Source organism: Hypomesus transpacificus, chromosome 2 (assembly GCF_021917145.1).
Source record: "Hypomesus transpacificus isolate Combined female chromosome 2, fHypTra1, whole genome shotgun sequence".
NCBI classification, from domain to species: domain Eukaryota; kingdom Metazoa; phylum Chordata; class Actinopteri; order Osmeriformes; family Osmeridae; genus Hypomesus; species Hypomesus transpacificus.
In genome coordinates, this window is record NC_061061.1 from 11,260,564 (window position 1) to 11,282,745 (window position 22,182).

The 22,182-nt window shown below is 48.2% G+C and overlaps 1 protein-coding gene across 1 annotated transcript; it reads right to left on the reverse strand.

Moving 5' to 3' along the window:
- Window positions 1-364: 364 nt before the first annotated feature.
- On the reverse strand, window positions 365-15,903 carry LOC124476997 (lysophosphatidylcholine acyltransferase 1). The gene is given in 15 exon segments (XM_047034495.1): window positions 365-2,032; window positions 2,206-2,347; window positions 2,665-2,763; window positions 3,234-3,387; window positions 3,711-3,836; window positions 4,173-4,255; window positions 4,473-4,527; window positions 5,657-5,691; window positions 7,227-7,285; window positions 7,713-7,773; window positions 8,585-8,602; window positions 8,604-8,698; window positions 11,055-11,269; window positions 12,209-12,348; window positions 15,549-15,903. Coding segments are annotated over 15 exon segments (1,587 nt in total). The 5' UTR covers window positions 15,669-15,903; the 3' UTR covers window positions 365-1,847.
- Window positions 15,904-22,182: the final 6,279 nt, after the last annotated feature.

The following is a 22,182-nucleotide window of genomic DNA, read 5'->3' on the forward strand; positions in this document are numbered from 1 at the left end:
TCATGTTTGTCAAATGGCAAAAATAGGCAATGCTATAAGACATTCTAAAAAACATGTTTATATGTGCAGTAATTAGCTGCACACCCATACATAAAACCAAACATAAAATGGCATGCTATAGATGTATACGTAAGGTTAGGACAATAAGTATGTGGCTATGTGCATTACAAAACTTCATGGCCAAAATCTAATGACTAAGGAATATTTTACCCAGTAAAGTTATGGGCACATTGGCAATATCATGCCAATCGTAAAATACCCCCCCCCCCCCCCGATATGAATTCCTTGGGCTTAAATTAGATGTGACGGTGCATTTCAAAGGTGCAGGCAGCAGATGTTTACAAATGCCTCTTCCAGAACGCGATCGTTTCACTCCATGAGAAGATGCCTCCTCAGCTCCACTGTCCTTTATTTCAACAAAAACCAGGAAGACATCAAAGTACTTTAGGGCGACAAATCTATAAGATGAAAAAAAGAAATCCGAGATGTTCATTTCAAATGTTTTGGCTTCTCCACTCATGACCAGTTGAGACAAAGTGTGTATTATTTGGAGGGAGTGTGTGAGAGTGAGAACGTGGGCTGGTTACTAGTGTCTCACATGCAGTGTACAGTCAGGCAGGAGGAAGGTTGTGTTAGCTGAAAGGAGCTGTTGTTGAGAGAAAAGTCTGGGACCTCGATGATCACCAAACCATGAAAACGACAACAATGCACCACGAGGTACACAGTATGATAAACAATGTCTTCCCTTTAAAGCCATACACCACTGGTTCATTACCACAACACCGCCAACTGAAGTTAACCTCACACTCACCCGCCACTTGGAACATTTTATTTTTGGTCCATACCAGTATATAACTTTTTTTTTTTTCATCCTTTTTTTTTTTTTTTTTTTTTTTGAAAAATAAGCTCTGCATATCTGACTGAAAAAATAGAGTTTGGGAGCAGACGGTTTGTGTGAAGAGAATAGCATATGCTCTAAAGAGAGCTTGAACGCCCAGCGGGAAGATAACATGCTCGGAATACGAGGAAAAACCATACTTGTCTTGTGATGACATCTTACAAGTTACATTTTTTGTTACTGAACCCTGAGCTAAAGAAAATATATGTATATATATATATATATATATATATATATATATTTGTGTATGATATATAACAGGCTCATATTGAATCAACCAGTTCCTTTGTGGTCTCTCGCCCTATCGCACCTCAAATCTGAGAAGTTTGAATCCTTGCCGAGGATTGGTCAGAAAATTGTCACTGGCGCTCTGAAGGCCCTTAAGTTCCCCAACCACTGCTGCTCGGGTTTCATAAAAAAAGGCAGCTACCAATAGAAAGAATAAGAAGGATAACAAACAAAAGAAACAAACAATCACTGAGTTCACACAAAAAAAAAAAGTTTACTTCAGTAACTAGGGCCTTTTTGTTGTTGTTGCTTCCCTCGTTTGTATATATCTGAAACAAACATGCACCGTCAGGACCAGTCTAAGAAAAAAACCCTGGATGAGAAGGAAAGGAAAAAAGTGATCACCCTTCAAGTATTTAAGAATTGTATCTAGAGTGCCTCCTGTTTGGCTTTTTGAAATGTTCCTTTCCAAGAACAAATCAAACTTTTACAAAATGTAAAAAAAACTAAACAAAAAAACAAAGAAAAGTAACTAAATGTTTCGATCACCAAGCAAAAAAAATGAACAGCATAACATTTTCTAATACTGGTAAAAACAATAAGGGGTAAATTTGATACTGTTGGTTCTGACTAGGTACAACCCACAGCTCAGGCCCTTGACACCATTCGCCACCACCACGCTCTCTCCAGGAGAGGTGGCTTCTGGGTAAAACCTGTTGGCTCAGTTGTGTTTCTTCAGCTTGCTGGCGCTCGTGTGGTCGTCGCCGGGGCTGAAGTCGGGGCAGATCCCATTGGCTGAGGGGCTTGGCTTGGCGTGGTGGCCGCAGCTGTGGAGGCTTGTATTGTCCCTGTACAGATACTCCTCGGCAAAGTCCGGGTGCAGCGCCACAAAGCTCCGGAACTTGTCTGCCACGAGGGGGCGCCAAACACAAAGACAAACGTTACCGAGGGGGCGTGGTCAGGCCAAGCCGCCAGGCCTCGTGCATGACGTCAACAAGAACATGGCAACAAGGGCGTCTCCCCATCGAGGTGAACTGCATTGTGGGACTGGAAGGGTCGGAGAGGGAGGGGTTTCTTACCGAAGGTGAGTTTGCCCGTGTCGTGGACGTCGATGGCGCTGAAGAGGCGTGTCACGCGGAGGTGAGCCACTCCCAGGGCCGTTCTCAGGATGCAGGCCAGCTCACACTCCGTCAGCGCCCCGTCCTCCTCCGCCTCGAACATCTCCGATCACACACACACACACGCATACACCGTCACTGTCTGACCTCGAGGACAGCACTCCAATGGACGACCCCCACCGTCTATGACACACTGGGTGTAATATTACCCATCCTGCACAGCCCATCTCTATGAACACATTTGAGACGTGCTTCTAATCGGCCCCGCAGAGAGTAGGACCCGAAGGTCTGTTTCAGGACAGTCAGAGGACAGAAGTTGCCATTTCAAAATAGAAAATGTCACATTATATTACAAGATAGATATAGTCATCCCAGCCCCCGCATCCCCTTGGTGAGCATACACCCTCGAGCAGAACATACCTTGAAGGCCAATTTCATAGTTTCCAGAGTTCTTGCTGGTCGGCACACGACCGATAAGGCGATGACATATTCTCTGATGTCCATGGAGTTATCGTCATGCTGGAGATTGGATTAGAAAAGCATTCTGATCACAATGAGACGGGAACTCCAATCACCTCCAAACAAAGCAGTGTTTGACAACGAGCCCTCTAACAAGCGAGTCCTCACATTACCTAAAACCACTGACATTAACACTGCACTGCGCTTCCCAGTCTCCCAGCTTCGAGGCCATATTTTGATTTATTTTAATGTCAGACAAAGAGCTCTTCCACGGTCTGAATTAACAGCATTAAGATAACACTGCCCGCGCCACGTTTTTTGCCCGTTTTCAGCCAACTAAAAGTCATCCTTTGAAGACTGCCTCTTCGCACACGATGGCTGCCAACAGAAACTGTCCAACGGAAAACGAGAGCGAGTCGAACTGCTGCAAACCGAGCGTGGCATGACTCGACGCTCGTTTTCGTCGCCCTGGATCGATCCAAACGCCCCTCGCCTTCCCCCCCCCCCCCCAGCCCGCCGGGCGTCCTCACCTCGTCGAAGAGGGCGAACATGTCCCTCAGCATGTCGGACACGGGGACGTCCAGGTACTGGGAGAAGCCCTCCAGCCCAAGCTTCTCTCCGTCCAGCTTCCGGGCCCGGTTCCCGTGCTCCTGCAGGACCTTCTCCACGTTCCGCGGCTTGAGTCTGACGGCGCACCACACAGCTGGTCAAGACTAGCAGCTCACAACCCCCCCTCTCTTCGGCCCCTCCTTTAGGGTTACTAATCAGACACTGCCGGACGAGAGGGGGCTAAGACCTTTTCTAATCCGTTCTAGACCACACATAGGTATGCCACTGAGGGAGCGTATTTAGCTAAGCTGCTGAATCCTTCTGGACGGTAACAAACTCTGCCTGGCATCTTGTGCAAATGGTATACATTCCCCTGCATCACATGACATGGCCGGAGCGCGAGGGACAGATGTCCGTGTTATCTAGATTGGGACCTGCCCAGGCGGTGCGACACTCACCCCAATCTCCTGACCAGCTTGGCGAACTCCAGCAGGCACGTGTCCACGGGCAGCCTGAGCTGGCCCTCTGCCATGGCCAGCTGGCAGTCCTCAAACGAGTAGTCCGTGATGGGCACTGCCAGGGCCCTGCAACGACAGGAGACAGACACTGAACCAGGTGGTACTGAGGAATGGTGCGATGTAGACCCTGGAGCCTCACATCCACACGAGGTGGGGGAGGGTGGGGGTGAGAAAGACAGACAGACAGAGAGTAAAAGAAACTCAGGCACGGAGATAAGGAGAGATATAGCGACCAAAAGCTAGCTAGCGAGCGAGCAAAAGAGAGATACAGCACACACATTTATGTGTGTGTGTATATATATATATATATATATACACATATATATATATATACACACACACACACACACACACATCTATGCATTGTACTGTATATAAACACGAGAGTTGAGGAGGACCTACTGGGCCATGAGCCGTCTGACATTGTTAGCAAACAGAGCTGGGTTCCTCTTTTCCTCCTCAGAAGGGGTGTAGATGGGGAGGAACTGGACGGAGAGGAAGACCACAAGTAAACAAGCACACACAGGAAGAGCATGACCCACTTCACAGGAAAGGCTCTGGCCAGGACTTTCTGATGTGTTTGTTTTGAGCCCGGCGATCAGGAAGTCATTTTGACACTGTGACAGAATACTAGCTAAAAGAAGGGACTGGCTAAAACATCATCATCATCTTCATCATCATCATCATCTTCATCCCACTTACCTCAATCTCAAACTCGTTGTGCAACTGGCACAGTGTTAGCCACAGGATTTTAAACCTGGAAAAAGGAAAATATGAGGTGAAATAATGATGACCAGACAAGAAGTGGGGATGTGAAACAGGGCCAAGAAAGTGTCGGCAACCAGTCTGTGTCTGAGCTTCAGTCAACCAGTCTGTGTCTGAGCTTCAGTCAACCAGTCTGTGTCTGAGCTTCAGTCAACCAGTCTGTGTCTGAGCTTCAGTCAACCAGTCTGTGTCTGAGCTTCAGTCAACCAGTCTGTGTCTGAGCTTCAGTCAACCAGTCTGTGTCTGAGCTTCAGTCAACCAGTCTGTGTCTAAGCTTCAGTCAACCAGTCTGTGTCTGAGCTTCAGTCAACCAGTCTGTGTCTGAGCTTCAGTCAACCAGTCTGTGTCTAAGCTTCAGTCAACCAGTCTGTGTCTGAGCTTCAGTCAACCAGTCTGTGTCTGAGCTTCAGTCAACCAGTCTGTGTCTGAGCTTCAGTCAACCAGTCTGTGTCTGAGCTTCAGTCAACCAGTCTGTGTCTGAGCTTCAGTCAACCAGTCTGTGTCTGAGCTTCAGTCAACCAGTCTGTGTCTGAGCTTCAGTCAACCAGTCTGTGTCTGAGCTTCAGTCAACCAGTCTGTGTCTAAGCTTCAGTCAACCAGTCTGTGTCTGAGCTTCAGTCAACCAGTCTGTGTCTGAGCTTCAGTCAACCAGTCTGTGTCTAAGCTTCAGTCAACCAGTCTGTGTCTGAGCTTCAGTCAACCAGTCTGTGTCTGAGCTTCAGTCAACCAGTCTGTGTCTAAGCTTCAGTCAACCGCCGTTCTGCGTCTAACCTTCATCCAACCCGCATTCTTTTACCTAGAATATTGTTTTGATTGATTGTATGTAAAGCACTTTGAGCTGCAATTCTTGTATCAAATGTGCTATATAAATAAAGTCTTATTATTCCCTGGTACACAGAACTAGACACAAGCCTTCAGGCCTCCAGGAAGACAGGACGAGACTGAGCAGGGCTCTGTGGCTTCTCCCTAGGCTTCTGATGGTGGAGCTTCCCAGTGTGTGCTTAGGTAGTCTGGGCTCGCTGTTTGATCAGTGCTGAGTTTCACTTAGTTTGCTTGGTTATTCTTATGTTCCTGCTGGATTAGATGATCAGTGTGTTTTGTTTCCGTGCGAGGATACTCACGCTCCGGGTCCCTGCCAAGTCCACGTGATGCTGTCCTGAGGAGAGGAGAGGAGGGGAGAGAGGAGAGGAGAGGAGAGAGGAGAAGAGGGGAGAGAGGAGAGAGGAGGGGAGAGAGGAGAGGAGGGGAGCGAGGAGAGGAGGGGAGAGAGGAGAGGAGGGGAGAGAGGAGGGGAGAGAGGAGAGGAGGGGAGCGAGGAGAGAGGAGAGGAGTGGAGAGAGGAGAGTATTTGAGAGGACAGTATTTGAGAGGAGGAGAGGAGAGTATTTGAGAGGAGTGGAGAGAGAGGAGAGTATGAGCACAGGGAGCTCTAAGAACTTTCAACAAAACAGATCCAAACTACACCACAGACATAACGAACCAGACAGCCCATGTCTGCTTCAATGACAACCCACTTTCACTCTGACATAATGTGGTGGGCCTCTACCCCCCCCCCCCCCCCCCCATTAGTAAAGGTCTGGCCTGATTGTGGTTCCAACAGTGTGTCACATCCGTGTGACGAGCCTGACAAAAAGAGATTCCTGCCATACCAGCTCTGACCAGACAAGACTAGTCCCACCAGACTAGTGTGACTGTAGCAGAGACATGAAGCAGGAAGACATTGTTCTAGTCAACAACGTGCCTGGCTGTCGCTAATGCTAAAGAGACCTGCTCCATGCTAGACTGTTATTTCTCCTTTATTCCTGCAGAAGGTAGACACTGAGGCCTAATGTCTCACATACAGGGAGGGAATACAAATAAAACAATTAAAACATTAAAAGGGCAAGGGAACACGAGTTTAGCAACGGTAGCTCAACAACGCCCAAAACACAGGAACACACAAAACTCCACAAACAAACACTCCTCTGTTGAAACAGTCCCTCGTCAAGTGTCCAACAATAGCTGGATCACACTCGGGAGCCTAATTGGAGCCCGTTCTGGTTTGAACAGAAACTGAAATGTATTCAGCTGGAGTCAGTTGTCCCATTAAAGAGGGCCCAAGAGGCACGGCTGCACTGCCAACAGACGTCCTCCCACTAGCAGACAGGAAGCAGCAGAGAACACTTGCATGCTGATGCCCAGACACCCCAGTGAGACCACGACCAATCAATGTTTCCTAAGAAATCCTCCCCTCAAACCCCCCCCCCCCCCAAAAAGAAACAGCCAAAGATGCCCGGCCCCCCACTGTGGGATGCGGGAGGGCTGGGTGTGTGAGTGTGTGTGTGTGTGTGTGTGTGTGTGTGTGTGTGTGTGTGTGTGTGTGGGAGGGGGGGTCCTGGCAAACAGTGGGGGTGCTTGAGGAAAAATAAAACCGCCAGTACAAGATGTCCTAAATATGACAAAACAGCCACCAACTACAAAACTTGGATGAAGAGCGAGCTCTCCAGTCGGTATGGTGAGGGTAGGGAGGGTGTTTGTTTTGACAACCTCAACATGCCGCAAGATTCCTTTCATATGTTGACACTGCTTTCATTTAGCAAGTCAAGGCCACCTCGTGTATGTGAACATGGGACCTTCTCCAGAAGGCCAGAAGAATGGAGAACAGTGATTGGAGGAGGTGTGGTATTTAGGGGCAAGTGGTTGGTTTCTCACCATTGGGTTTGGGTAGCGAATCACCACAGGCTGCACTGGCACAGCAGGAATGAAGGCTCCTGCAGAGCAGGAAGAAAGAACAGCAAGCACCAATTTAAATACATACTAAAAAAGATTACATTATTATTAGTAGTACTATTATAGCTTGGTAGAGACTTGATTAGTACAGATTCCCAGACACAGGACAGGCATACTGTGAGCCTATTGAGAGAAGAAGAAAAATATATTAATGGAAAAGATTAAGTATTATTATTTAAAGAGCAGTCGGAACGATCTGCAGCCGTTCAGAGTGACTGGAGTCGTGTGACATGAGAGAAGCACCACAATTCTCGAACTCAGCCTGCAGTTTTGAAATGCCGAGGCCTCCTTGTTATGGTGACTAATAATTAACAACAAGCATCATGAGGGCATGTGGAGAGGAACAGGGAGGAGGGAATGTGTGTATTCACGCATGAGTGTGCGCACACCCGTGGAAATGAACCATACCTGGCTTGAATGTGATTAAGCAGGATCTGTTAGTGCATGTTCCCTCTGGGAAAATCATGATCTGTAAAAAGCAAAAAACACTGTCAGACACATATTGTATGTTTGTGTTAAACCAGCACATGAACGTCATCACACACGAAGAAAAGCAACCCTCGTCTACTGGGTTACTATGGTAACAGCTCTCCCCCCCCCCCTCCCCTTCCTCCGAATGATGGTCTGTCTCTACCAATTACTCCGCCCCCTCCTGATGCACAACACTTCTGACCAACACTGGTCTCTCCCTCTCTCCCTCTCTCCCTCTCTCCCTCTCTCCCTCTCTCTCCCTCTCTCCCTCTCTCTCTCTCTCTCTCTCTCTCTCTCTCTCTCTCTCTCCCTCTCTCTCTCTCTCCCCTCTCTCTCTCTCCCTCTCTCTCTCTCTCCCTCCCTCTCTCCCTCTCTCCCTCTCCTCAGTCTGGACCTTCAGGCAACAACTACCTTCCGAAAGGTTCCCTTCCAGCCTCACGCTTGCTACAGTACTAGAACTCCCAGTGTGTGTGTGTTCTCCCTGTGTGCTGGCCGGCCACTTACAAGCCCCTCCAGTAACCATGTTCCTCTCCACCCAGCAGGATGGAGAGGAACATTTGCTCATTGGGGGGGGGGGGGGGGTGATACTCGTTTATGAGTGCTGGGCATGTGTGTGTATTTTAATTGCTCTTGGGTGTGCTGTTCAATACTTGTTTGGAGTGCTTGGCATGTGTATACTTGTTTTTGAGGTGTGCTGTGTGATACGGGTGCTCTGTGCGGGTGTGACGCATGTACACGCATTGATGTGTGTTTCTTTTATTTGTGTGTGTGTGTGTGTGTGTGTGTGTGTGAGAGAGAGCTCCTGGTACCTGAGGCCACTCCCCCCCCGGAGTGTGCCCTGCGCTTGATCTCCTCCACGGTCTTCTTCCTGGAGTTCTGGTCGGAGCGCGACACGAACACGGGCCTGATGTACTTAATCAACGCTGTGTGGGAGGAGGGGGGACGGGACGGGACACACAGACAACAAACTCTCTGAGTGCAAATACGAGTTGGAAAGTTTACGTGTCAGCATGATGCTTTCGCATCTTAAAAAGAGGACCGTTCGCAGACACTTCCTGTCGCGGCAAACAAATGTCGCCCGCGCTACTTTCACTTCCGGGAGAGGTTGCGGTTGTTCAGGGGTCACATTTCTAAACACTGTGCATCGGCGGGGACGAGGTTTAAGCTGTACTGTTGGGAGAGCACGTGATATGAGGAGAGACATGATATGAAAACTGGGCAGACGGAGGAGAAAAAGGGGGAGGGAGGGTGAGACGAGGGTAGGGCGTGGGGAGGGGGGGTGGAGTGCGGAGAGAAAAGGCGAGGAGGAGGAGGAAGGAGTCTGGGCGCTGCTGTTACAGGAAGGATTAGTGAGGGAGAGAGTCTCCGCGTCAGCCAGGCTGATCAGGGATTTAAGGTTTCGTCTGGAGTTAACTGCTCTGGCTGGCTGGCTGGCTGTCAGTTTAAGGCGGAAGTCTAAATGAATCCCACACATTGGCCTTTGTAGGCCTTATTTTTCCTGCATTTAAGGACTCAGGCAAGACAGTTCGACCAGGCTGCCCTCCCTACATCCTCTCACAACCAGGCTGCCCTCCCTACACCCTCTCACTACCAGGCTGCCCTCTCTACATCCTCTCACTACCAGGCTGCCCTCCCTACATCCTCTCACAACCAGGCTGCCCTCCCTATATCCTCTCACTACCAGGCTGCCCTCCCTACATCCTCTCACTACCAGGCTGCCCTCCCTACATCCTCTCACAACCAGGCTGCCCTCCCTACATCCTCTCACAACCAGGCTGCCCTCCCTACATCCTCTCACTACCAGGCTGCCCTCCCTACATCCTCTCACTACCAGGCTGCCCTCCCTACATCCTCTCACAACCAGGCTGCCCTCCCTACATCCTCTCACAACCAGGCTGCCCTCCACACGTCATGTCAGAGGGAAGCCCAGCCTTGAGGGCCAGGTTTGAGAGCTTTCATGGAGGATACTAGTCAGAGGCTAGAGGGGTGACCAGGCTGAGGTTGGAGGCCTGGCCCCAAGCTGAAGGCTGGATCCGTCCCCGGTGGTGCCTGAGGGTATCGGGGCGTGCGAGGGTTCAGCCGGACCCCCGAGAGGACAGCGCTAACAGGATTACGGCCTGCAGCCGTGATGTACGACGACTGATGTCATCCATCAATCTCTCCCCCCTGAATTAGAGCTTGATTTATCTAGCCCGGCCTAGGAGTTCCAGGGAGGTGGGGCTCGCTCTGACGGGTGAGTGTGTGTGTGTGTGTGTGTGTGTGTGTGTGGGGGGGGTGATGCAAAGACAGGCTTGCTGACAAGCACTGATTTACAATCCCTCAGCCACGCCTGCAGCCTACACTGCTTGCGGTTGCGGTCCAGCTGAGACGCCTGGCCATCACAGACCTCTCTCACAGCAGGACAAACCTCTCGCACAACACGACAGACCCATCTCACAGCAGGCCAGGGTGAGAACAGACAGGAAAACAGACAGGAAACAGACAGGAAACAGACAGGAAACCGTACGAGCAGGACTGACAGCATGTCCTGTATGCAGACAGGCACATGCATGAACACATAGGCTGCATATCGAATGCATATCAAACGTGTTGCTGTCGTCGTCAGATGGGACTTGTAGTGATTCTCCCTAACGGCCACACTACTCAGTGGTGAGAAAGGCTAACTCTCCCTCTCAACAGCCCCGCAAGGAAACATCGACTTAAGGTAGCTAATCTTTATATACTAGCTAATCTTTATACACTACGGGCAGCTGGCAGCAATCCACGTCTCCCTCATCTCTCTCTCTCTCTCTCTCTCTCTCTCTCTTCATGTCTCTCTGTATCTTTATCTCTCTCTCTCTCTCGCTCGCTCCTCTCTCCCATCTCTGAACCAGCCCAGCAGGCAGGGGGGGCTCGTACGACCCTCTCGGGAGCCGTTCGGGGACGTGGATGGAGCCCTGGAGGCGAGTGCTTCCTCCTCGGCTGGCGCTGACCTCGTGAAAACAAGCCAGTGATTCATGGTCTGCGGTTAGAGGCCGAGGCGGCGGCGACAAACCGGCAACGGGAGGCAGCCAGCGATGCGCTCGGGTCAAATGAACGAGAGGAGGTTGGGCCAGGCAAAACAATGTGGCGCGGTGAGAGAAGAAATAAGGAAGGAGAACAAAGAGAGAAGGGGGGGGGATGCAGAGGAGTAAGAATAATAAACGCCGCCCCCCCCCAAAAAAAAGTGTGAGAGAGGTAGAGAGGAGGACAGTCAAGGAGATAGGGATCCTGTCGAGGTTGCGTGTGTATGTCACTCACTGCCCCACAGAGGGATGTCTTTGCTCTCAGCCTTCATCACGATGGACGCCATGGACATGGTGACGGGAATGGCGTCGAAGTAGGAGGAGTGGGGGGCGAGGGTGAGGATGGGCGCCTCCGCCGGCAGCGCCTGGCGACCCTTCACGGACATCCAGTGGAAGCCTCCGGTAAACCACATGACCCGCATGATGGTCTTCAGAGCTACATCCACCAGTCTGCAGACAGACAGAGAGAGATGGGGGGAAGAGAGAGAGAGAGAGAGAGAGAGAGAGAGAGACTCAGCGTTTATTCCAATTCCTCCCTCCTTATAAATGAAAGAATCCCCACAGAGAGAAGAGCCCAGGAGCTGGAGGGGAACTCTGCTGATGATCACACCACACAGAACACAACAGAGAACACACACACACACACACACACAACTACTGGTCTATCAGCTGGCTGGGGCTCAGCTGAAGCTAGCTAATAGGCCAGGGCTTCGTGGCTTCTAAATGAAATACTGTGGTGGTGACCAGCATTGGCAGTGGATGGTTTGTTTGGATTTCACTCACATTTATTTCCTCAGGAATGCATTACCATGTATATCTCGTGTGTGTGTGTGTGTGTGTGTGAGCAAGGCGAAACGCACACGGGCACAACACACACACACTCTGCAGTCCATACATCCTGAGGGCCACTCTGAAGTCCTGAACATGTTTAGTAGACTCCTGGTGGTTTTGAATTCATCTCCAACACCCCCACATGCTCAGATCCAGCCTTGGTCTCTGGGGGCCAGAGGATGACTGCGCCACCTCCACATGATCGCATCGTAATCAATCACGTCGGAAATAGATGTCTTAGTCATTCGTTAGCCTTGCAGATATCATGTCCACAGGTCTGGCTGTTTAATAAACACATTTTCTTTCCCCGACACCGAAAGATTGTACATGTGGCTGTTGGCTATGGTTTTTGTTGTTGATGGGGGTTAAGGGTAGGTTGAATTCTAAATTGAGGATGTGGCTATACCACACACTAAAAGTGGCTAGAAAGCAATGCTAAACGAATTTCGAATTCGAACAGACCGTTGGTGATTAGCGATGCAACCCATATAGGCTCTCTGACACAGCACTGCGGCGGCACTGCGAGGAGGCTTGGAGAGGTGCATTGTGGGAGCTCACCTCCTCCACAGACACTGGGGCTCCACGGCGGTCTCGGAGCGTCCCATGGATGCCACAAAGGCGAAGGGCCACGCTAGCAGCATCATGAACGCAGCCAGGAACAGACGGACAGGGAACAGGGTCACTGTCATGAGGGCGATCTGCCGGAGGAGAGGAGGGGAGGGGAGGAGAGGAGGAGAGCGGAGAGGAGAGGAGGAGAGGGGGGGAGGAGAGTAGGACAGGAGAGGAGAGGAGAGGAGGGGAGGAGAGAGGAGAGGAGAGGAGAGGAGAGGAGAGGAGAGGAGAGGAGAGAGGAGAGGAGAGGAGGGGAGGGGAGGGGAGGGGGGGGAGGGGAGGGGAGGAGATGGGAGGAGAGGGGGGGAGAAGAGAGGGGGGAAGAGGAGGGGAGGGGAGGAGAGGGGGGGAGAAGAGAGGGGGGGAGAGGAGAGGAGAGGAGAGGGGGGGGAGAGGAGAGGAGAAGAATGTTATCTATTCCTATCAGTTTAAACTGAGAACTGTGAAAAGTATGTTACTATTGAGTCCTTGGCCTGCTTCCATTTTGGCCTCTTTTGATTGTGCAAGCGGATGTGAAACTCTCCTCAATCAAGCGAGACAGCCATGTGAAGCGTAGTGTATCTGGGTCAAAGCAATAGTTCATCCGGAGTCCTTTTATGATCGCTGGCTTAGCTTATGTCAACATTTATCTTTCTGTCATCTTAGCTGTTGCCACCGTGGGACGCATTCTTGCTCTCTTTCAACACCCTGTACGCCACACCACACTGCAGACGAGCCACCAAAACCCCTAGAACAGAGGAACTGCTGGCCATGTCTTTTTTGGTGAATCTTGCAAACTCATGGTTTATTGCCAGCAAGAAGACTGATAGGTGTGCCATAGCCGAAGGCCGAAGTACACCAAACCCCCTTTTCCCAAAAGATGTCTTTACCCTGAGACAAGCCTATTTTCTGAGGAACAGTGGCAGCTATTGGGCCCAATGTTCAAGGTTCACAGGCGTAGACAGCATTATTAGCAGACTTCTCTCACCATCTCAAAGACAAACTGAGTCACTATCCCCACAGTTGCCCCCGGAAATCCTAAAAAGCTAACTCTAAGGTATATTCCCATCACACCATCACGAGTAACTTGATGCCATGGACTACATTATCTAGCTCTCATTATCTATCTGAGAGCATTATCTTGTTGTCACTGTATTGTTGACATTATCAATAAGATGACACCGTCTATTCATGCATGCTGCAGCCCTAAGGGACAGGTGTGGTGTGTACACACACATGTCTACACAGACTGAAAGGAGGAGAGTAAGAACCGCCCAGGACACCATGAATCCTGGGAACAGGATACTCTGTCACACCTCAGCCTGGCCAGGCACTGCACCGCTCCCAGAAGACACACAGCCCTGAGCACGGACTGACAGCCCTGAGCACGGACTGACAGCCCTGAGCACGGACTGACAGCCCTGAACACGGACTGACAGCCCTGAGCACGGACTGACAGCCCTGAGCACGGACTGACAGCCCTGAGCACGGACTGACAGCCCTGAGCACGGACTGACAGCCCTGAACACGGACTGACAGCCCTGAACACGGACTGACAGCCCTGAGCACGGACTGACAGCCCTGAACACTGACTGACAGCCCTGAGCACGGACTGACAGCCCTGAGCACGGACTGACAGCCCTGAACACGGACTGACAGCCCTGAACACGGACTGACAGCCCTGAACACGGACTGACAGCCCTGAGCACGGACTGACAGCCCTGAACACGGACTGACAGCCCTGAGCACGGACTGACAGCCCTGAACACGGACTGACAGCCCTGAACACTGACTGACAGCCCTGAGCACGGACTGACAGCCCTGAACACGGACTGACAGCCCTGAACACGGACTGACAGCCCTGAGCACGGACTGACAGCCCTGAACACGGACTGACAGCCCTGAACACGGACTGACAGCCCTGAACACGGACTGACAGCCCTGAGCACGGACTGACAGCCCTGAACACGGACTGACAGCCCTGAGCACGGACTGACAGCCCTGAGCACGGACTGACAGCCCTGAACACGGACTGACAGCCCTGAACACTGACTGACAGCCCTGAGCACGGACTGACAGCCCTGAACACGGACTGACAGCCCTGAACACTGACACTTCTTCCGTCACTGAATCCAAAACACTTCCAACACTGAACACGTCCATAAGAGAAGCAATCAGGCTTCTGATGCTTCCACTTAGGTACTTGGGTAGTTTTAAAGGTCATTTCAATAGGAACTAGCATAAATGGCTGTATCATTGGAGTGGTGCCCAGTATCGGCCAATCCACAAGAGGAAGTAGGCTACTCAGTACTCAAACAGGTAGAGTGCACCCATAGTGAAATAAACAAGACAAAGAGGAATTTTCATATATGATTATTAATGGAGACAGAATCACTCATTTGATTGTCATCTTCAGTCAAATGGCTGTCAGAGCAGGAGACGTTGTGCACCTGTTAAGCCAAGGCAAGACCTAAAATGCATCAAGTGTCCTCACTAGCAATCTGATATAATGGTGGATGCAACGTTGATAGTTGCATCTACTGAAGTTATCAGTTTTAGACCAGCGACCTCAGTTCGTTATCAGTACTTGCCTTCACTGGCTGTCAAGCTCCCATTGATCTTGAACTGACAATGACGGCAGTACAGTCTGTGTGGCCGCTCGCCGCCTCCACACATCAAATTGATGATCGAAGACATAGGTGATGTTGGCCCACGTGAAGGCTAGACAGGTGTATGGAAGCTATGTAAAGGTTGCTAGTTAACACTGTGGTAGGTTTGTACTCGAGCCAAGGGACACACAAGGTGTTGACCCTATACAAGTGATAAGGCTTGCTAGGCCTTTAAATCATGTCTCCAGTCACGAATTTATGAGCCAGGTAGCTAACTTGTCAGTTAATGCTACAATTGTTAGCCAGCTACGTTTGCAATGAAGCGCCTTAGATTGATAAGTTGCTAACTAAGCTAACAATATAAACTAACCAACGTCAGCACTACTGGTCAAACACTCTATTGGCGAGCTGTCTTTGCTTGAGTCATTGTGCAATCAAACTATAACCTCTGGCTCCGCGATGCTGATGATGCTGATCTGAAATTATTCATGGCGTGTCAAGACAGTTGCTAGCTAAGTAGCTTGCCAACGCTAACGCCACCAGGCTTGCAAGATGAGCAACATGTAGCTTGCTGCTGCACTAGCCACGATTAGCAGGCAAGACAAGCGCATTGCTAACGTGAGAGCCAATTATGTTGACTCTCTAATTGAGCATCACATTTGGCAGCCTTCAGAAGTGTCTTGGTCATCTTATCTTACCTTTGCCTTCTCCAGGGGGGTGAATCTCAAATCGTGCACAAAGGGGTTCCTAAATGGAGGAGCCTGCTCCTTCTTCCCATCTCCTTCCATAGGACACTGCCTTCTGGTCGGCAGCCTCATCCTCTGCGAAGGGATGGATGGAATTCTATCGAAAAGCGACAGGAAAATCTGTCAGAAAATAAACGCGGCGTTGTTTCTTGAGTGTGTCTATTTCAGGTGTACAGGTTATTGTGTTCTTTTCCAAGGAGCTGTAAAGGGCTAAAGGATTAGCCAGGGATATTTGAAGTCGGTGATAGCTTTCTTAGTACGCAGTAGCCTACCTAGCCAGTCGTCCCGCTAGGGAGGGATGGAGGATTAGGGTTGCCAGGTTCAATGTACTATCCCCCTTTTGTTCTTCATGGAAATAATTTGAAAAGGTTGGTAATAATTTACATCCACACTATATAAATATCATGTCTTACTTTTGTAAGGGATGCAATGATGAAAGATGTATTGAAATATTAAAGATTTATGTTTGTATTCAAATAGTCTAGTGGGTCTGAAGTTCCTTACTGTAGAACTAGGGCAGTTCAATGTACTCTAGAAACAATACAACGTTTCACACACCCTGGCCTATTGTAATTTGGAAATGTATCTGCCATATTTTCCAGTCAACCATGTATTCATTGTTTCATTCATTCATAATTGCATTACCTGGTTGGACACCTGAAAAATAGACTGTCCTAATTCCCACCCAGATTAGCTCACATTGATCCAAGCCCACAGCTTTGTGTAGGAGTAGGAAGGAGAGGACATCACGGCTTGTGAATGGCATTAACACCGGTGCTACAGTGTCCACTGGTGAATGAAAGCAGCAAAGCAGGGTCAAACCATCCCAGAAATCCGACTCAGATCTCCCCTTTCAATGATACAAACTGGCTCATCACTGAAACGTCATAACTCACAACTAATTTCATTTTTCTGAGATTATTTTTATAGAAATGCAGAATCATCTGAATTTTGAGTCTGATCAAATTGAAGCATCATGACTGATGTCTCAGTCATAAAAAAATTAAAACAAAAGTATAAACAATATTTATTAGAACTAAAACTGATGAATAACAAAACAAAAAAAATCCAAACGACCCTGTCTAAAATGCAAATACAAATTAAATAAATAAACAAATGTAAACAAGAAAATAAAGATGTGGGGGGTAGGACGAGAATTTTCTTTGCTGCCATAGCAACTGCTGACTATCAGCAGCACTTGACCTTTTGCCAGTGTAACAAGCTGCAGCACTGTATTTTGCATACCTTAATGATCCTAGGATGTGGACCATATGTTTACATTGATGAATGTCCTACAAGTGAAGAGTAGGCTATAAAATGCCTTTGTCCAGTAAAAAAAAAACATGTGTCTATTCTTAGTGAATGAATATGTAGTTTTGCTTAGGAACAGTGGGAATAAAACAGAGTTACTGAATTTTATTTTTGTATCCAAGAGATCGATAAAGTATTTGTGTAGGTGTTCAGATACCTGGTCTTCCATCCTACACCGTCTGAGTGTGTGTGCGGAGGAGGTGTGTGTGTGTGCTTGCGTGTGTGTAGGCGGTATGTGTGTGTGTGGTTGGAGGCAGTTTGCTGACTTTAGACACTGCTGCAGCTGTTGCATACAAAGGAGGATGTGGATTCAGGTCTGTGAATTGACAGTCATTACAGTCCATTTTAGGTTATTTTTGGTAAGCATGAGGGATGCATACATATTTTAAGGGATGTGTCCACATCACTTTTTTTGGGATGTAGTAGTTGGTTTCAAAACATTGCCATCACTTTATTTGGCAAATATGTCACGTCTATTTTTACACAGAACCAGCCTTATCTCCTCTTGCATTTAGTCATGATTGTCCATGTGTTTTGGCACATTTAATGAATTAAATAATTTGACTTGATTTGAACAAAAACTGTTATTTCGACAAGTACTGCTGTGCTGTGCTGAGCCTAAGGTTGATAGTTGAAATGAATCTTTATTGCCACCTACTGGCAGTTTACTTTAATCACCATTGCTCCAAAACCGGCTTCAGATGTCCATCTAGTGGCGGGTCACTGAACACCACAACCTTTAAAAACATGCTGGATGTTTCTTTCTCGCATGGTTGGACCATCCCTGCAATAGCCCTACCAAAACACGTCAAAGCCCGATTTCATATGCGACGTCAATAGGAGCACAGTTTTTAATTCCTGTCATCCCAAGGTAGATGTATCAACCCGAAAGTATGCTCCTGGAACACTCGTGTCATGCCTCTCTACTGTACGTCTCAAATGCAGCCAAACACAACAGGTCAGGATTGCCTCAACATTCACATGTAGCTCTATAGTGTGCAGCTTATCGTGAGTCCTGTGAGGAATTATAAATGAGCTTTTCTACGTGTATGGATGAGGCCTGCCTCTATAGGGCTGCATGATGGACATGCGGTGTGAGACCAACACTAGCATCAGAGCGTGGAATATGACTGTACACAGTGTTTGGGGGGAAACGACAGCACACCTCTCCCACACTTCCTTCCATCTGTCCCTGGCAATCATGCTACCACTCCAGATTTTGTAATTGTAAGTGTCAAGATCAGCCCCCGTGTCACGCAGCGCCCCCCCTCATGCCTCCATTTTAATTTAGATTGAGAGTGTGTGGGCTACTCACACCGGCCCCAAGGCACACTGGGGCTGGTCATGACATTTGCATTCCGCAAGCACGGGCGAGGCAGGGCCAGTGGTTAGAGGGAGGGAAGAGGAGGAAAACAGAACAAGGGAAAAGGTTTCCCCTTCCTCTCTCAGGGCTGCTGGAATTAAAAAGGAAGAAATGCAATTTAAAGACATGAAGTAAACAATCACAAAACACTTGTTTCTGGCCAAGACACAATTTCCCAGGCCTTGTCCAATTTCATTATAGCCCCGGGGCCAACACAGTTTAACAGCTGCTTCTACATCACTGATTAAAACTGTAATGCAGCTGTAAAATCAATCCAGATGACATTTTGGAAAACCTTGCATCAGGACTTTTCCATACAGCAATATTTTTGTTGTTTTTTAAAGAGGAAGAATGAGTTGCTGTCACTACAGTATGAACGACTTGCCCCCAACTGTTGAACAAAAACGGCTTTCAATATCCCAATGTTTTCGGAAAAGAAATCCTTCCTTCCCTACTTACTTCCTTCCTTACCTCCTTACCTCCTTGTTTTCCTTCTTTCCTTTAAATACATTTACTACATTCATTTTCTTATCTAGCAATCTGGAGTGCTGAAAGTCAGGGCTTTGGAGCAAGCTGTGGAATGATTGAGATGTGTGTGTATTAGTGTGTGTGTGTGTGTGTGTTCCACACCAGTTATGCTGTGATGATAGGACTGCTGGTAGTGTGGGTCCAGACGGCCTTCATATTTCTCTCCAGCCTCAGGCCACCAGTCTGAGTAGCACTGACAGGCCGACCACTGTTCGCTTCACTCCACGGAATGTTCTACCAGCCTCTCTGGCGTGTCAATCAATGGCCAGCGTGTTCCAAAACATATTCAACAACACAAAAAGAACATTCTGGCTTTAGGAAATACAAGATGTAGAATGACAGGCTCTGTGACTGTGTTCAGTTCAGACACGCTCGCTTTTCAGATTCATTGTAAAATGCCCCAAAATATCCCTCTTTCCCAGTACACAGTACCCATGTTAGAAAATAAATAGTCTGCATGCATGCTGGGTCCACTTTGAACCTGTAGTTGTAGTTCAAAGTAACAAAGTAAATGGAATTTGGTCCATAAAATGAAGGGGAAGGATCTCATATCTTACAACCTCTTCCTATTCCTCTTTCTGTTGCAGAATCCCAGCATTATCTGTGTCGTTGAAGCAGGTGCTGCCTCTCACACGGCGAACACGCCTCATCATCTGGACCTTGAAAAGATGCCGCTGCCCTTGGAAAGCCCCCACGCCGTCCTCTGTGCCCAATCAGAGGACAGACGGAGCAGTTTAGTAACTAAAACCACATGTTAGAATGGACAGGTCGTTGTAAGACAAGAGCGATCTTTGTGGCAAACACAAGTGCTTGGCTGTTCCCCTCACATACCTGTCTGTCAGCCCCAAACCTGGCTAAACACCTGTAGTCTGTAACACCAAACTGGGCCAAACACCCCCCCCCCCCCCCCCCCCCCGCCCTCGAGCAGGCCTTGGAGATGAAGGGAGGATTTTTATGACTTTGTTAGGAATTCAAAAAAACAGCAATATTGAGTAGCCTGGACTGAAAGACATAGATTTGCTGTATCCCCGCTGAAGTTGTTTTCGGAGTTGCACCAGTGCTGTAGAACTGAGGTGACACTCTTTCTGTGGCCTTTTTGTGGATGGTCTGAAATGTGATTTTCAGAAGGTGGACAACATTGAGGGTAATGACTCAATGATGATTATTTGTCACATGCTACGTACAAGCTGTCTGATAACAAAACACACCTTAAATAGGCCGGTCTGTGGATAGCTTCTCTCCCTGCCATTTGTTTTACTGGTTGCATGGCTCATGGCTTGTTGCCAGACTCAATGCGGTCTGTTCTGCTGGTGCCAGTTATGAAGGGCAAGTTGGTAAAGGTGACAGTCTAATCTACACGCTCATATTATCCAAAGTCCTAGAAAGAATCCTGCAGAGTAGATGAAAAAAACTTTATTAAGTCCACAGATGGCCAGTTTGGTTTTAAAGCTATACATGGTACTGACTTGGGTGTTTCTGCCTTAAAAGTAGGTGTAAACAAAAATAAAGGCCAAAAGGTATATGTTCTTGTGCATTATTGATGCAAAACGTTGGTATATCTGTTTCTTAGACACTGATGCATTTGATGTGCTTCTTCTTTGTTTAAACATTCATCTTTTATTGTGTTGGTCTGTTATTTCCTCTGTAGGTTGTTTTGTCTTTTGTCCTTGTTTCTGAACCCTGAGTCTGTAAATAAAGATTGAATTGAATAGAATTGTAGCTGCTTTTGTGTCAAATAAAAAGTGAGATTAGCGTTGTGTTGGGTTATCATTTCTAACATCTTGATCTGATTCAGTTTCAGCTTTTCAGCACAGGGTGTGTAAAGTGCAGATTCATGAGATGATGAACCCCTACAGCATATCACAGACACGACCTCTGACCCCATAGAATATCTGTGGAGAAATTGAGATCTCAGTTGCGAGTCGACCGTGGACTGAAATACAGCTACGGCTTAGGGATTTTCAAGCTCTCTGATCTTCCTCCTAACCTTCACTTTTCACTGTGTCCACAATCCCTCGCAGTCCTCCCACCCACTCAACAGGAATTCCAATAGACTTAAAAGGGTCTCATGTGGGTAGCTCTGGCCCAGCCAAACAAGAAAGAGGAGATGAATGTGTCTCTCCTCATGGGCATGGTTAAATCACAGAGAATGTGCACGTCTGACACTCTAGAGTGCTGGGTGTATACACACACACACACACACACACAAAGACACACACTTAAGGGCCCTGAGGGTCATAGGTTTGGAACACATCTTGATGATGGCAAGCAGGAGAGGCCTCCAGATTATCGCTAGCGCGCTATCATCGAGAGCAGAGTGTCAGGTGACAGGAAGCCAAGTGTCAGGTGACAGGAAGCACTGAGTGCTAACAGCCAGATAAGACTGCTAAGCATTGACCTGAGCAAGGGGAAGCTGACGTCAGATGCTACTCACCCTTCACCTCCTGGTATCTTCGACGAGCCTAATGTGTGTGTGTTTGTGTGTCTGGGTGTGTGTTCCGACTGATTCGAAGTAGGCTTGTGTAAATAGAAACTAAGCATCAGATCAGTACCCACATTCAGTAGTGCCTGAGCTCTAATCGTACACATCCTCGTCACACTGGCCTACTTTGTGATGTGTAGAAGAACATGGCCGAGTTTGCAGGTGCACCAGATGTTCCTCTTTATTATTCATGAGCAGGAATACATTATGTATATGATTTGGCTTAAATGATACTCACTAAAAGGCACACCCTTGGGTTCAGACGAAATCCATTTTCATATGTGGGCTAGGCAGCTATCCTCTGAAGTGTCACTCTTGAAATCTCAGCAGTACTGCACAGTTACATAGGAACGTGTCATTGGAGAGGAACTGCAATGAATAGAGTTTCTATCAAACAATGTTTGTCAATTGATTTGCATATCTGTTGTAACTCAGAAGGACAAACTGAGCGATATTGGTATCCCTTCTCTCTTTCTCTCTCCCAGGCTAGCGGACCCCGTCAAAAGCAATCTACAAGCTCAATTAACATAAACACAAGTAACATAATCAGTCTGTCAGAGAAGCTTTAGGCCAATTACACTGGACATTAAAGGGCAGTGTTAACATTTGTCAACAGACAGAGCAATGTCAGACAAGGCCAGAGAGAGTAATAGCTACAGTAAAAGCTTGCTTGACAAGCCGGATCAAAAAGATCGAGACAAAAACTAAATGATTCCCTTTGATAGGACAAGTGGATGGGGCTCCATGCTTGGTCCACACACTTTCTAGCCAGCTAATGTTCTTGGGAAGTTTTGCAAGTGCCCTTCGCTGTCTCCGTGTCTGTCAACATGGCAACAAATGGCCTCTCTGTCTCACTCTCTACTCATCTACTTTTGTGTGTGTAGGGTGTGTGTTTGTGTGTG